Source organism: Hyla sarda, chromosome 2, assembly GCF_029499605.1.
Source record: "Hyla sarda isolate aHylSar1 chromosome 2, aHylSar1.hap1, whole genome shotgun sequence".
NCBI classification, from domain to species: Eukaryota; Metazoa; Chordata; class Amphibia; order Anura; family Hylidae; genus Hyla; species Hyla sarda.
In genome coordinates this window covers 290,867,750-290,884,615 of record NC_079190.1, presented here as the reverse complement: position 1 = coordinate 290,884,615, position 16,866 = coordinate 290,867,750, and the positions used below count along the sequence as shown (strand labels likewise).

General features: G+C 40.3%; 1 protein-coding gene across 1 annotated transcript in view; it reads left to right on the top strand.

The window, feature by feature from the left end:
* The window catches only part of LOC130356234 (pancreatic secretory granule membrane major glycoprotein GP2-like), a 54,169-nt gene extending 38,774 nt beyond the window's left edge, over positions 1–15,395 (top strand). The window contains exons 4-10 of the mRNA XM_056557447.1: positions 3,670–3,887; positions 7,775–7,929; positions 9,097–9,351; positions 10,491–10,644; positions 13,661–13,733; positions 14,706–14,735; positions 15,145–15,395. Coding sequence (XP_056413422.1) covers positions 3,670–3,887; positions 7,775–7,929; positions 9,097–9,351; positions 10,491–10,644; positions 13,661–13,733; positions 14,706–14,735; positions 15,145–15,209 — 950 coding nt within the window. The 3' untranslated portion in view covers positions 15,210–15,395. The remainder of the gene's footprint in view (positions 1–3,669; positions 3,888–7,774; positions 7,930–9,096; positions 9,352–10,490; positions 10,645–13,660; positions 13,734–14,705; positions 14,736–15,144) is intronic.
* Positions 15,396–16,866: the final 1,471 nt, after the last annotated feature.

The window sequence follows — 16,866 nt, the reverse complement described above, 5'->3', positions numbered from 1 at the left end:
ACCACAGAGTTACGGCAAGGGTTACTGGGAACCGGTTTTAGACAGTTCTTGGAACAAGAGGACCCCCAACTCTTGATCTCCCCAGTGGACCAATCCAGGGTTGGGGAATGAAGTTGAAGCCAGGGAAGTCCAAGGAGAATCTCCGAGGTGCAATTGGGGAGGACCAAAAGTTCAATCCTCTCATGATGAGATCCGATGCTCATAAGAAGGGGCTCCGTGCGGAAACGTATGGTACAGTCCAATCTTTCATTATTTACACAATTGATGTAGAGGGGTCTGGCGAGACTGGTCACTGGGATGTTGAACCTGTTGACGAGGGAGGCCAAAATAAAATTTCCTGCAGAACCAGAGTCCAAGAAGGCCACTGTAGAGAAGGAGAAGGCAGAAGCAGACATCCGCACAGGCACAGTAAGACGTGGAGAAGCGGAGTAGACATCAAGGACTGTCTCACCTTTGTGCGGAGTCAGCGTACGTCTTTCCAGGCGGGGAGGACGGATAGGACAATCCCTCAGGAAGTGTTCGGTACTAGCACAGTACAGGCAGAGGTTCTCCATACGGCGTCGTGTCCTCTCTTGAGGTGTCAGGCGAGACCGGTCGACCTGCATAGCCTCCACGGCGGGAGGCACAGGAACAGATTGCAGGGGACCAGAGGAGAGAGGAGCCGAGGAGACGAAACGCCTCGTGTGAACAGAGTCCATATCTTGGCGGAGTTCCTGACGCCTTTCAGAAAAACGCATGTCAATGCGAGTGGCTAGGTGAATAAGTTCATGTAGATTAGCAGGAATTTCTCGTGCGGCCAGAACATCTTTAATGTTGCTGGATAGGCCTTTTTTGAAGGTCGCGCAGAGGGCCTCATTATTCCAGGACAATTCTGAAGCAAGTGTACGGAATTGTACGGCATACTCGCCAACGGAAGAATTACCCTGGACCAGGTTCAACAGGGCAGTCTCAGCAGAAGAGGCTCGGGCAGGTTCCTCAAAGACACTTCGGATTTCCGAGAAGAAGGAGTGTACTGAGGCAGTGACGGGGTCATTGCGGTCCCAGAGCGGTGTGGCCCATGACAGGGCTTTTCCGGACAGAAGACTGACTACGAAAGCCACCTTAGACCTTTCAGTGGGAAACAGGTCCGACATCATCTCCAGATGCAGGGAACATTGGGAAAGGAAGCCACGGCAAAACTTAGAGTCCCCATCAAACTTATCCGGCAAGGATAAGCGTATCCCAGGAGCGGCCACTCGCTGCGGAGGAGGTGCAGGAGCTGGCGGAGGAGATGACTGCTGAAGCTGTGGTAGCAACTGTTGTAGCATAACGGTCAGTTGAGACAGCTGTTGGCCTTGTTGCGCAATCTGTTGTGACTGCTGGGCGACCACCGTGGTGAGGTCAGCGACAACTGGCAGAGGAACTTCAGCGGGATCCATGGCCGGATCTACTGTCACGATGCCGGCTGGCAGGTAGTGGACCCTCTGTGCCAGAGAGGGATTGGCGTGGACCGTGCTAGTGGACCGGTTCTAAGCCACTACTGGTTTTCACCAGAGCCCGCCGCAAAGCGGGATGGTCTTGCTGCGGCGGTAGTGACCAGGTCGTATCCACTAGCAACGGCTCACCTCTCTGGCTGCTGAAGATAGGCGCGGTACAAGGGAGTAGGCAGAAGCAAGGTCGGACGTAGCAGAAGGTCGGGGCAGGCAGCAAGGATCGTAGTCAGGGGCAACGGCAGAAGGTCTGGAAACACTGGCAAGGGACACACAAGGAACGCTTTCACTGGCACTAAGGCAACAAGATCCGGCAAGGGAGTGCAAGGGAAGTGAGGTAATATAGGGAGTGCACAGGTGATAACTCTAATTGGAACCACTGCGCCAATCAGCGGCGCAGTGGCCCTTTAAATCGCAGAGACCCGGCGCGCGCGCGCCCTAGGGAGCGGGGCCGCGCGCGCCGGGACAGAACAGACGGGGAGCGAGTCAGGTAGGAGAGCCGGGGTGCGCATCGCGAGCGGGCGCTACCCGCATCGCGAATCGCATCCCGGCTAGCAGCAGGATCGCAGCGCCCCGGGTCAGAGGACGTGACCGGGGCGCTGCAGCGGAGGAGGTGAAGCGAGCGCTCCGGGGAGGAGCGGGGACCCGGAGCGCTCGGCGTAACAGTTGATCACTGGTTTCTTATGAGAAACCAGTGATCAACATAGAAGATCAGTGTGTGCAGTGTTATAGGTCCCTATGGGACCTATAACACTGCAAAAAAAAAGTGAAAAAAAAAAGTGAATAAAGATCATTTAACTCCTCCCCTATTAAAAGTTTGAATCACCCCCCTTTTCCAATAAAAAAAAAAACACAGTGTAAATAAAAATAAAAATAAACATATGTGGTATCACCGCGTGCGGAAATGTCCGAATTATAAAAATATATCATTAATTAAACCGCTCGGTCAATGGCGTGCGCGCAAAAAAATTCCAAAGTCCAAAATAGTGCATTTTTGGTCACTTTTTATATAATTTAAAAATGAATAAAAAGTGATCAATAAGTCCTATCAATGCAAAAATGGTACCGTTAAAAACTTCAGATCACGGCGCAAAAAATGAGCCCTCATACCGCCCCATACACGGAAAAATAGGGGTCAGAAGATGACAATTTTAAACGTATTAATTTTCCTGCATGTAGTTATGATTTTTTCCAAAAGTCCGACAAAATCAAACCTACATAAGTAGGGTATCATTTTAATCGTATGGACCTACAGAATACATATCAGGTGTCATTTTTACCGAAAAATGTACTACGTAGAAACGGAAGCCCCCAAAAGTTACAAAACAGCGTTTTTTTTTCAATTTTGTCGCACAATGATTTTTTTTCCCGCTTCACCATAGATTTTTGGGCAAAATGACTGACGTCATTACAAAGTAGAATTGGTGGCGCAAAAAATAAGCCATCATATGGATTTTTAGGTGTAAATTTGAAAGAGTTATGATTTTTTAAAGGCAAGGAGCAAAAAACGAAAATGCAAAAACGGAAAAACCTCCGGTCCTTAAGGGGTTAAAGGGGTTATCCAGTGAGAGGGTTTACAACATTGCTCATTCTACAATATATAATAAAAAATCAACCTGAACTTACCACTAGCACTCCTGCTGTGCCTCCAGTGTCTTGCTTCAGTACCTGGCTGCAATCCTCTTCCTGAGAGAAAGCATGATGCCTGGGTCGAAATTGACATTGGGACCCAGTGTGTCGTACTGCTGCTCAGTCAATCGCTGGCCTCAGTGATGTCCCGCATCAGGCAGTGATTGGCTGAGCGGGCCCCAATTTTTCTTCTTGCCCAGGTGTCATGATTTCTCTACACTGGAGATCAGTACAAGTTGATTTTTTTTATATACTGTAGTATGATCCTTGTTCTGAAAAAATATCTCTCCTACCAGTTAACTCCTTTAATAGATATGAAGAGTACAACCGGTTGTGTGTTAATAGTTTAATTACAATGTGTTTGTCTATTATTGAGACATTAGGAATCAGGCAATTTGTTTTAGTAATGAATGCAGGTTTCTTGCAACTGTGTTTATAACACAGTTGTTTTTGCCTGCAAATGGTATATTATTATGTGTACATGTGTGAGAAACATATAGATATATATATATATATATATATATATATATATATATATAATATATTTTTTTTATTCTTTCCCCTTATTTAGTGACACCACCAAATCCGACTGTAAACTGTTCAAATGGAGAGATGACAATTTATATTTCAAAATGCCAACTGCAAAAGAACCTGTTTAACACCTCAAATTTGGCATTGAATAACCTCACTGGTTCTGAATGTGCAAGCAGAGATTACTTGGTAGATGGAGAAGTTCAAGTAGGCTTCCACAATCCAATGAACACTGCAAAATGTGGAAACACTCTCCTTGTAAGTACAAGACATAGTTCAACAAATGTTGCCAACAGACACGTGGTTGGCAAGTTTATCTGTGTATTATTTTAATTGACAAATGACAATGTCAGTGTATGTGTCATTACTACCTCTTGGGCAGGTGCATTCTGTAGGCCCACTACTCTAACTGTAAAGAACTGTCTCCTGTATTGATGTTTTATTCTCCTTCAGTTACTTTTATTGACTACACATACACTGCTCAAAAAAATAAAGGGAACACTGAGATAATGCATCCTAGATCTGAATGAATGAACTAGTTGAATGTGCTGACAACAAAATCACACAAATTATCAATGGAAATCAAAATCTAAGTGGAAAACCACACTACAGGCTGATCCAACTTTGATGTAATGTCCTTAAAACAAGTCAAAATGAAGCTCATTGTGTGTGTGGCCTCCACATGCCTGTATGACCTCCCTACAACACCTGGGCATGCTCCTGATGAGGTGGCAGATGGTCTCCTGATGGATGTGCTCCCAGACCTGGACTAAAGCATCCATAAGGACTAAAGCATCCATGATGTCCACATGTGCTCAATCAGATCCAGGTCTGGGGAACGGGCGGCCAGTCCATAGCATCAATGCCTTGCTCTTGCAGGAATTGCTGACACACTCCAGCCACATGAGGTCTAGCATTGTCTTGCATTGGGAGGAACCCAGAGTGAACCGCACCAGCATATGGTCTCACAAGGGGTCTGAGGATCTCATCTCGGTACCTAATGGCAGTCAGGCTAACTTTGGCAAGCACATGGCTGTGCGGCCCCCCCAAAGAAATGCCCCCCAACACCATTACTGACCCCCCGCCAAACCAGTCATGCTGGAGGATGTTGCAGGAAGCAGAATGTACTCCACTGCGTCTCCAGACTCTGTCACGTCTGTCCCATGTGTTCAGTGTGAACCTACTTTCAACTGTGAAGAGCACAGGGTGCCAGTGGTGAATTTGCCAATCTTGGTGTTCTCTGACAAATGCCAAACATCCTGCACAGTATTTGGCTGTAAGCACAACCCCAACCTGTGGACGTTGGGCCCTAATACCACCCTCATGGAGTCTGTTTCTGACCATTTGAGTGGACACATGCACATTTGTGGCCTGCTGGAGGTCATTTTGCAGGGCTCTGGCAGTGCTTCTCCTGCTCCTCCTTGCACAAAGGCAGAGGTAGAGGTCCTGCTTCTGGGTTGTTGCCCTCCTACGGCCTCTTCCACTTCTCCTGATATACTGGCCTGTCTCCTGGTAGCGCCTCCATGCCTCCATGAACACTACACTGACAGATACAGCAAACCTTCTTGCCACAGTCTGCTTTGATGTGCCATCCTGTATGAGCTGTACTACCTGCGCCACTTGTGTGGGTTGTAGACTCCGACTTATGCTACCACTACATTAAAAAGTGACCAAAACATCAGCCAGGAAGCCTAGGAACTGAGAAGCGGTCTGTGGTCACCACCTGAAGATCCACTCCTTTATTGGAGGTGTCTTGCTAATTGCCTATAATTTTCACCTGTTGTCTGTTCCATTTGCACAACAGCATGTGAAATTGATTGTCAATCAGTGTTGCTTCCTGAGTGGACAGTGTGATTTAACAGAAGTGTGATTGACCTGGAGTTACATTGTGTTGTTTAAGGGTTCCCTTTATTTTTTGAGCAGTGTATATTTCTATATGTTAATATAAGCTAAATAAGGCCAATAATTCCAGCCTCTCCATGTAGGGCTAGGTTTACACCTAGTATTTTGGTTAGTATTTTATCCTTATTTTGGTTCTCATTTTAGTCAGTATTTTTTTGTTTCAAAACCACAATTGTAACTGTCACAGAGAGAAACTATAGGGCTGGGTTTCCACACAGTTTTTTTTTCTGGCCTTTTTTCTTGGAAAACAGCCACTGCAGTTTTTGAGTCAAAGACAGAAGTGGATCCAGTAGGAAAGAGTAGTAGAAGTCCTTCATTTATATTTCTCATTATATGTCCCTTTTGAATACACTTCTGACTTTGGCTCATAAACAGCAGTGGAAGTTTTCCAAAAAACACCAGAAAAAGCTTGTGTGGAAACCTAGCCTGATGGAAATATTTGTACATTTTTTTGGGATGTTTCGGACCCACTCTGGGTTTTGACTAAAACGCGGACCATAATGAGTTCTATGTTGAGACGAAATACTGTATGTGAACCCAGGCAACTACATCAAGTTTATTTTAAATAAACCTTCTCCAGGTAGCATACTTTCTTAAAATGTGGAGCCCTAAACAGAATACAATATTCAAGATGTGGTCTTTGAATTACAGGGTTCTCTATCTCTTTTTATATACCCTGAAATTGCATTGCTTTTGCAGTTACTGCTTGACCTTGAGTACTGCTGCTTAGCTTACCTGTAACCAGAATACTGAGCGTCCTCTCTTGTATATGCCGTTTTCTTTCGCTTATCTACAGTTATATTATTATTGCGGCCAATGTGCAATACTTTACTTTTATTAACATTAAATTTTATCTGCCACCTTCTTGCCCACTCTGCCAGCGTATCCAGGAAATTCTGTAAGATTTTATGATTAAGCTGAGTCTTTAGTAAACTACAGTTCTAGGCGAATCAGCCTTGTTATGCAGTGACATATTTTCTACTGCTCACTCACTGCACAAGTAGACAAGTAAGCCACTTAAATTCTCCTTTAAAGGGTACCTGTCATCAAAAAAACTTTTTTATATATTATAGATTAATGTATGCAGAATAACTTTCCAATAGCATGTTTTAAAAAAAATATGCTTCTTTCTATTTAATTTTCCACTTTGAAAAAATTACCACTAGGCGTCTCCCTACCAGTCCTGGCCGCAAGTAATTTTTTAAATTTTTTTTTTATAGATTTCAGACTGCTGGAGTCCTAAATCCTAGACTGCAGCCAGGACACAGACAAGCTCAGCACTGCTCCCTGGCAGGGAGCAGTGCTGAGCTTGTCTTTGTCCCATCTGCAGTCTGAGATTTAGGACTCCAGCATTAGTCTGAAATTTACAAAAAGGCTTGCATCAAGGACTGGTAGTGGTCATTTTTACAAAGTGGAAAATTAAATAGAAAGAAGCATATTTTTCACAACATGCTATTGAAAAGTTATTCTGCATACATCAATCTATAATATATCAAAAGTTGAAAGGTACCCTTTAATTCTTACTGAAAATTGCAATATTGCAGCCCAGGTTTACATTTGGTAACATAGTTACGTAGTTGAAAAGCTTATAAAAAAGACAAAGGTCCATGAAAACCAATATATAACCCTACTGTACTGATCCAAAGGAAGGCAAAAACCCCATATGAAGCAGATGTTACTTGTCTCATATCAGGGAGAAAAATTCCTTCTCAACATTGGACCTCCAGAAATCTAATACCCATAATAATATGTAATATAATTTGAAGAAAGGAATTAAGGTGCCTCTTTCACTTGATCAATAAATTATAGTAAAAAGCAGTGAAACTAGTGATGATGGTGAAACCTTCTTTCCTGTAGATGTAGAGGAGGCCCCCTTGTCATAGTTACCGGCCTAGGTATGAAAAGATCACTAGAAAGATCTCTGTACTGTCCATTCAGATATGCTGTACGTTGAGCTATCTTTTCCCAAACGTAATAATCCTAAACTTGATGACTTGTCTTGTTACTGCAGTCCACCTTCCCTCAATAACCTTGGTCGCCCTCCTCTGCACCTGCTCTAGTTTATCTATGTGCTCTATGTCCTTTTTATAATGATTCACTAAAGTTTAGTTTAATATTATTACAAATTCATAAGCAGACACAAGTAGCAATATGTAAATGCTTTTCTATTAATTGCCGACCTTCTATTATGTGATTCTTAGATGAAAATTACATCATAGTCCTGTTTTTTTTTTTATTCTCAGGTAAATGACACTCATATCATATATTCCAATATCCTGCATATTTATGCTGAGCAACGAACTATCATTACTAGAAATAACGCTTCCGTGAACTTGAGCTGTGCCTACCCCTTGTCATTTCCAGTTTCACTTAATGTAACCTTAAAACCTTTAACAGGGTAAGTTCTAGCCGTCTTAAGGGTACGTTCACACAAGTGGATCCCCAGGGTATTTTACGCTGCAGATCCGCCCCTGAAGAACTGCTGTATGGTGCTTTTACATGTGCCTGCTCAGATCAGCAACACGCTGCTATGATCAGACACACTTAAGTGATGTGCAAGTCGCGGCCGCTCCCCCTCCTCTATGAGCTAGGCTGAGAGCTGCCGCGATGTGCGAGTATACTGCGCATGCGCGTTGCGACTCCGTTATGGCAGTGTGTCTGCTTGTAGCACCATGCTTTGGTCCTTCAGCAGCGGATCTGCAGCTTAAAATACGCTGGGGTTCCGCTCGTGTGAACGTACCATAAAAGTCTAAAGCAACTAAAGGGGTACTCCGGTGGAAAACATTTTTATTTTTATGAACTGATGCCAGAAAGGTAAACAAATCTGTAAATTACTTCTATTAAAAATTCTTAATCCTTCCAGTACTTATTAGAGGCTGTATACTACAAAGGAAATTATTTTATTTTGGGACTTCTTTTCTGTCACGACCACAGTGCTCTCTGCTGACACCTCTGTCCATTTTAGGAACTGTCCAAAACAGCACTGTGGACAGACAGAAAAGAAATTAAAAAAGAAAAGAACTTTCTCAGTAGCATCAGAAAGTAAGCTCTTTTGCATGTGGGACAGAGCTACTTTGCATACCCTTTTTTCAATAATGGCCTACAAGTTTCCGCACACCTTTTGGTGCTCTTTTCAATGAAAAATATTACCCCCTCAGTCTTACAACAAAGGCATCTCTGCTAACCAGTCAACACCCTGCTTATATACTGTCAATGGGCAACAACCCATCAACAGCTGTTTTTTGGGGGGATTTTGGCTTGACTTTAAATCCCCAGTCATCTACTAAGGCTCTTAAAGAATACATGTATACAAACTTGATGGGATGTCACCTCCAATAGGTGGCACAAAAGAGCAAGCCTTATTCCTTCCAGGGGAGAGCTAATTGGCATAATCAGAAACAAATCACTTTCCACACAAGTCCTGGCATAGAAAAGTTGAGCAATTTTATCCTTTTTGTTAACTCTCATTAATGTACATAAAGTACATAAAAATCAACATAGGTAGATAGATGTTGCTCATATCTACTTTGCAACGATATTTATGTGTTTCTTATGTGTTTTTCAGGACTACGGACTTATCAGTGCCAGGTGTAACTGGAAGTTTTCCAATAACTATGGCAGCGTTTACAGATAGTTCCTTTACAGTCCCAGTTACGGCAGACACTGTGCTATTTGTGGAACAAGTCATTTATATTCAAGTGTGGATACCAAACCTGCAAGCAGACAGTTTTGCTGTTAAAGTGATAAGATTATATGCCACCCCAGGTGGATCTACCCCCCAGGATGGGTTACTATTTAATCTAACAAGTGGAACAGATGGGTACGCTCTTCTTGCTTTTCATATTTAGGCTTCTTAAAGATGTTAATTGCTTTTGCACAAAGTATTCAGTGTTATTTTAATGCAATAGCATAGAGAAAAAAATGTTAAATGGAACCTGTCATCAGATTTTACCCTATATAATGCGTAGCAATGCGCATCAATGCATTATATGTAGTAAAATAGTCTTCATCAACATCCCGAGAGACGTTTCTGCCCGCAGGGAGGGTGAGGATATGATGTTTAAAAGTATCCCCATCGGCCCCGTAAGCAGTCCCCTGGGTGGGGAGCTTTACTTTCCTAGTCCCTACTTCTACTGCTGTAGGTACACCTCCTCAAAGTGATTGACAGCCCTAGCACAGCATACATCATCGCTCTGCTTTGTCTGCTTAGAGAGAGGAGCAGTGACGAGGGCTGTCAATCACACTGAGGGGGCATCATTACAGCCCAAGCAGAAGGGACTAGCTGAGTATAACTCCCTGCCCAGCGGACTACTTACAGGCTGGCAGAGGACACTTACTAACTTCATATACTCACCATCCCTGGGGCAAGAACGTCTCCTGGGGAATGTGAGGAAGAAGATTTTACCATAAATAATTCATGGCTATTTACATTTTGACAAGAGGTTCCCTTTAAGCTCAAATGCAAGAAACAACATTCATATAGCAGGATACTCTAGGTATTAGTATGTGATTGAGCCCTTTGGCTTTATTAGGCTTATTTAATATGCAGAAAATCCATTACAATCCATCTATCCTGTAGATAGAATTGTGTCAATTTTATAATTTCATAAACTCCAGTTCTTATAGAGTTATAATCTTGTCAATTGATCCTTGCACTATGCGCTTGCTGAATGTGACTTTGTGACAAGCCAGTATTTGTGTATAATATTTTCTATACATATGTATGTGCGTATACACTAGTTTTCTGTATTCTGTTATGGCCCCTTCTTGGTTTCTTTCACCATTTTTAGCTTTACTGCTCCCTAAAATGTAATACTATATCATTGATATAATAGACATTTTACAAATGACAAATATATATGAATGATAAACAAATATGAGTCAGATGTAAAGAAAACTATTCTACAATAGAAAGTGTACAGCTATGTAAGTATTTCTATCTACGTCCATTGTGTTTAGGTGCCCAGACCCTACTTATGGTGACCAGATTTCTGTACTTCAAAATGGAAATGGATCTCTAACAAGATTTGCATTGAAAGTCTTCAAGATCACTGGTCAAGACTTGTTAAATCTCTATGCAGATGTTACGATCTGCACTTCTGCTTGTGAAGTGGTAAGCATGTTTGATCTATTACCCTAGGGCCATAAGTTAAACACAATTGTTTTTGTCATGTGAGTCAAAAGCAACACACAATGTAGTAGAACAGAACATGAACAATGTCTAGGAGTGTTGTAACTATACATATAATTGCCAAAGACATCTATACAAATGCCACCTACTAAAGATTAATGTGTTTAGCATGGGCTTTGTGTTATGAATCTATGTTCTACAGTTTATTTAACCATTTTTTTTAAACAATTTTTCTTACCATACTCCCATAAACACTATCTGAAAAAATAAGTACAGGGCCACAGCTTAGGTAAACCTATTTTTAACTGTCTAATAAATTAACTTTTATTAGTATATAAAGTTGCTTCACTACCTTTCTCTGTTTTTTAATGCTTTCTTTTGGCTTTTGATGTGAACTGTCTGCTCTGTTGTTTTTATTAGCCCAACTTCCTGTCTGGTGTACATTCTATAATGGACTTCCTGTTCCTATGTACACTATGTGGGAGGAGTTAAAGTCAACAATGTGTAGTGATAGGGAGACAGAGTTTGCTGAATTTCCGGCTAGAGTGTCTGGGCCAGAAAAGTTGGGCTCAGGGTTGGCGCAAGGATATTTGTCTACACAGGCAAAGATGTATTTTGTACACATCTCCACTTATTTTACTTTCCTAGGGAGGCAACTTTCAGTGGGAATTCACTTTTTTTTTAAATAATAGTTACATGAATCCTGTATTCTGTGTGCTTTCTTTGATAGTGGAGGGAAAGTACAAGCTGCCTTATGGTAGCGCCGACCCTGGTTGGCCTTAAAAAGAAAACAGAGCAGACAGTTTGTATCTGAAGCAGAAGGAAAGCATGAAAGGCCACAGAAAGATAGTGAAATAACTTTCACAATACAAGAGCTATAACATGGACTCACCGTTGGAGCAGTGTCTAGGTGTCCGTCGGTCCGGAATCTCTGGACAGCATACCGGGATCTGCCGAAGTGCTCAGAGGCCTCTGAGCACTTCATCACATTCCGGTGTGCTGGCCCGAAACCCCGGACCGACGGACGCCTAGACACTGCACCAGCGGTGAGTCCATGTTATCGTTCTTGTATTGTGTGATTATCTGATCCTATATCTTGATTGCGTGCACCCGGCAGGTAGCACTTTGCTACTGGATCCTTGTGCTACACAGCATACATGCCCCCAGCTAGTGGTTCATTAGGTGTGCTCTCCTCTATTTTCTTTGTTTGCCAACATATGTTCATTTCTTAGAAACTTGAAAATAGGTTTCATTTCCTTCTTTGACTTCAACTTTCCCTTTATGATTTTTAACTTTGGAAGTTATAATCGATTTCTAATTTAGGAAATATTTAGCCTAATAACATGTCATGTTCCTTTGAATCAGCTGTAGTGGTAAATTATGGTCGATACATTCAGCTTTCTTTGTGAAAAACAGGAAAAACTTTTCTTTTTCTAACTTAAAAAATCCCTGACTGAAAAAAAAGATGCCAACTAAATTAGTTATTTATTCACATTTACATTATGTTTACTTTATGTTGATATAATTTATTATATTTATTTTTTATTTTTTAGAAAGTCAAAGAGCTTATGCATTTAGCAGCAATTTTACAAATGTTGTCTTTTTTTTAATGCCTTTCTTCATGCAGAATAAATTACATTTACACTTTATTCAGCAGGCCTAGGTCTGTACGATTATGGCGATACCTAATTTGTATATTGAGTGTTTGGTTTATAACATTTTCACCCAAAAATTTTCATCAGATTTTAAGAGCCGTAATGAATGAGCTGTGTGAAGGTTATTTATTTATTTTATTTTTTTTGCGGGATGAGTTGACATTTTTAGTGGTGCTATATTTGGAGATCTTTTCCATCAGTATTGCTTCAGGACTGCATTCATATTGACATGATGACATACTGATGAACACATATGGATATATCTGTGGTCATAACTTTCTCCATAGATGGTAATGGATGTTTCCATCCACAAAATAGATTAAAAAAGCACATACTGGCTATATTTTATGTACCCATATGAATAGATTGACATTAGCTCTCTATTACGATAAGCAAAATAAATAAAAATGTATTAGGGTCCAAGATGCGCTTGCATGAAAGGGGCCTTCAGTGGCTCACCTTAGTTTACCTTTACTTACCTCCCGCTCTACTCGGTGCTTCCAGTATCGATGCCTTGGTCCCCGGTACTATTCTCTTTCTGGTTCCAGGGGGAGATGCATCTCAGTGCAGCTCAGTAAACCGGCAGGGCATCTTTATAAACAAAAAAAAAACCTTCAGCCGAAGTACCTCATTAATCCATAATTCTTCAAAGTTTCTAACTAATGAGATTCAAGAGGTTGTCTGGGGAAAACAAATATTTTATCCATGTCTGAGGGTGGTGTAAAAACAATAAACTAGCTATACTCACCCCTTCTGAGCCCCGAACCTGATGCTTCAACGTCAGCGGTCTCCTCTGTTCACTGCTTTTTCCTGGTATTTATGATGTCCCAATCTCACAAAAAATGTTTGTTTTCTGCAGACCTTTTACCTAACTGACATAAGATAATGTTAAATATATTTATCAGTATAGGATGTACTCATGAAACACCTCTTATACTGAGTATTTGTAATATTTGAAACTAAAGGTGCTCTCTGGAATATTGTTTGTATCTATAATTGTGCTCAGGGCTTTGAATAAAAATATGTTACAAAAAAAAAATACCTACCACTAGTACCCTGCTGTGTTGCTCCATTGGTGCCAGTCCCTGCTGGAAATATATGCCCTGCCAATCATTGGCTGGATCGGGTCACTGGCAGGTGAGGACATTTTCGTAAATTATTTTATGCCCCCCTGAGCATGACTAAAGATAAAAATAATTCTCCCTTTAATGCTTTTATTATATTGGAATATGTGCTATTATACTGTTCTCAGTTTTATTGTTCAGTAAAAAAAATGTTTAACACAGTCACCGTATACCCCTTCTAGATGAACACTGAATAATGATATTTTCTTTATGGCACAGAATTGTAATAAAAAAGATCTTGGATCATCTGCACCAAAATATGCGGCAACTGTGAGGCTGCCTCTAGAGGCTCGTAAGTAAATTCTCAACATTTTATTGTTGTGATATGTGTTGTAAAATGTGCTAGGACATTATATCTCAGTATGGTCATTATGATTATTCCTATACTACTTAGTACATTTGTCAGTGCACCTCTATGGGGGGCATTCATCATTGTAGAGTAAGTGAAGCATTTTTTTTTACACCTTTTTTTTTTGTGTGCTGGTAATGTGTAAGAGCACCAAATTTATTAAATGGTTGCAGGGCATTTGATACATTTTGTGCAGGTCACATTTTCTGAAGTTTCTCTCTTCACATACACCAAAAAGCTAAGCTAAGTCTGGTCTGGTGTAGTTTAGAGACTTTTCGGTGGTTTGGCTCCTTTTCACAAAAAGGTGCAGTTCATAAAACCCATCAATATCATGCATATTGCCAAAATCAGTGGATCACAACTCAAAATTAGCAGAAATATGTAAACCAAAAGGCGCAAAAAAGGTGCAAAAAAAAAAGCCATAATAGCACCAAATAGAGTTGGGAAAAAAAAAGTGTAAGCACAATGATAAATGCCAGCAGCCTATGAGTCAATTGCCTCTAGTGGCAAGTGATTGACTCAGATTTAAATAGGGTTGTCATCTGCTTTGGTGTCTTGCTATTTTAGGTTTACCTTATTTTGCGAGATTCTGGACCAATAGGTGTAGTACTTTGGATGGGCCAGTCTGCCTTGCTGTATTGTATTATTAACAATTGACTAACATTAAGAGCTATTGATACATAAATTGAACACTTTGCATAAGTATACGAACACAGATTCCTCAGCGCTGTATATTCTAATTGGTCTACAGTATATTTAGACAGTAAACTGGTTTTCTTTTTAATTTTTACAGCTTGGCTCATGTATTTAGTCTATCCCCATCAATAACCCTCCCCCTTATTTAATATTGCATGTATTAATCTGTAATAAAATATATATGCATGTCATTTACCTTTTTTTTTTTTTTTTAAATAGAAAGCGACCCCACTTCTGGAGCCACCGACCGTAAGTATTTAATTATATTTGAAATGTCTTTTTTCAGAACAAATAAATAATACATTTATTGTATTAAATATTCATGACATAATATGTTACTTGTGATGTAACCCCAACTACAAACGTTGTTTTATTATTGTTTGAAATTAGGTCACAAATGTAGTTTTTTTTTGGTAGCTAAACCCCTGCGTATGCTGGGGAATTCCATTTTAGCATTTACATTCTATTTCTCCCAATCTTTAAAATTTTTATTTTTACAATGAGTCATGCAAGGGCCTTTTTTTGTAGGACAAGTGATTTTACTATATAATCCTTTGCGAAACCAGAAAAAAATATTTGTCACATTTTCTAAACCTATGTAATGTGTGAACCTAACAAATGATACTTACTGATAAAATGTTTTCATATTTTATTGTAGGCTTCTCCCTGTCATGGACCTTGGTATCACTCATCTCTTCGCTGCTCTTTGCGAAGCTTATGTAAAGAATTTCCCCACATATCTCTATAGACGTAATACAGGAGAAATCTGCTAAACCAAACAAGACAAGTAGAATTGTTTTTAACAAATTCCTTTAATTTTAATATTTACTATTTCTACATTACTTGAAGGGGAACTTTGGTGGAAACAAGTGGAACATTTTTTTTTTTTTTCAAATCAACTCGTGCCAGAAAGTTAAACAAATTTGTAAATTACTTCTATTTCTTAAATCTTAATCCATTCTTAATCCAATCTTCCAGTACTTATCAGCTGCTGTATACTACAGAGAAAGTTGTATAGTTCTTTTCAGTCTGACCACAGTGCTCTCTGCTGACACCTCTGTCCATGTCAGGAACCATCCAGAGCAGGAGCAAATCCCCATGGCAAACTTCTCCTGCTCTGGACAGTTCCTGACATGGACAGAGGTGGCAGCAGAGAGCACTGTGGTCAGACTGTAAAGAACTTCACACATTTCTCTGTAGTATATCTGTAGTATACATCAGCTGACAAGTACTGGAAGGGTTAAGGTTTTTTAAATGGAAGTAATTTACAAATCTGTTTAACTTTCTGGCACCAATTAATTTGAAAACATTTTTTTTTCCACCGGAGTTCCATTTTAAGCTCCAAACTATTTGGCACAGTTAACAATCTAACTGAGCATAATGCATAGGTGTGCTATGCATTAAATGTGAAAAGAAATATATACAATATCATGTACAGTAATAACACATTTACAGTACGCACTGCTTCTGCACTAAAGACTATTGCTTAATCCTATTTAATGTATTGCTGCTTGCCTGGTTGGTCTAAAAAGCATATTATGGCCCTGGTATTTGTTTCACGCTTTATTTATTTATTTATGGAAAATGGAAAACTTTTGACTATATTGTTATCTCCTGTAGAACCCTTTGCATGCCTGTATATTCATATACATGTTTTATTTCATTAACCAATGTATAACTCTAGCATTTAATAAATTTCATTGCAATAATATATGACTTGTCATTTTGTACAAATGTGTCTTTCATAATAAGGAACTTTATACATAGGTCATGTAAGTAAAGAAAAACTTTCAAGTGGTGGTGTGGCCATTGGGCAGTAAAACAGTGCTGAGGGCTTATGGCCAGACCCATTACAGCAACCCAGCACTTAATTCCAGTAAAATTATTTTGAAAAAACTATATGAATTAGTTATATTAAACCTTCAGATAGATGTGTTTTTTCTCCCTCTTTGTCAGTATTCACATATAGACTTCCTTTCTGTAACTTCTCTATTTTCTCTATGCCATGCTTGTATGGTTTTGACAGGGAGGAAAGCTTGTGCACACACATGTTGTGTAAGAAAATGATGTACTGAAAAGACTGGTTGGTACTGTTGTGGGTCGATTTGTAGTACAAAATATACAGGGCATCTATTAAGGGTGGAGGAATATTAATGCATTGGGTTTGCTAGGCACAGGGCAATAAGGATCATAGCAAGATGCTGGTTACATTAAAAAAGCAGCCCCAGCTGGTCTAAGCAGTAATTTATGATAATAATGATGATAAGCTGACAGATTAAAGGAATAGGCGAGAGGATTGCATTCAGGAGACAGCATTGTGTACATAGTAGTAACACGAGCACCAGGGCCGGTTTTAGACAAAGTGTGGCCATAGGCAAAC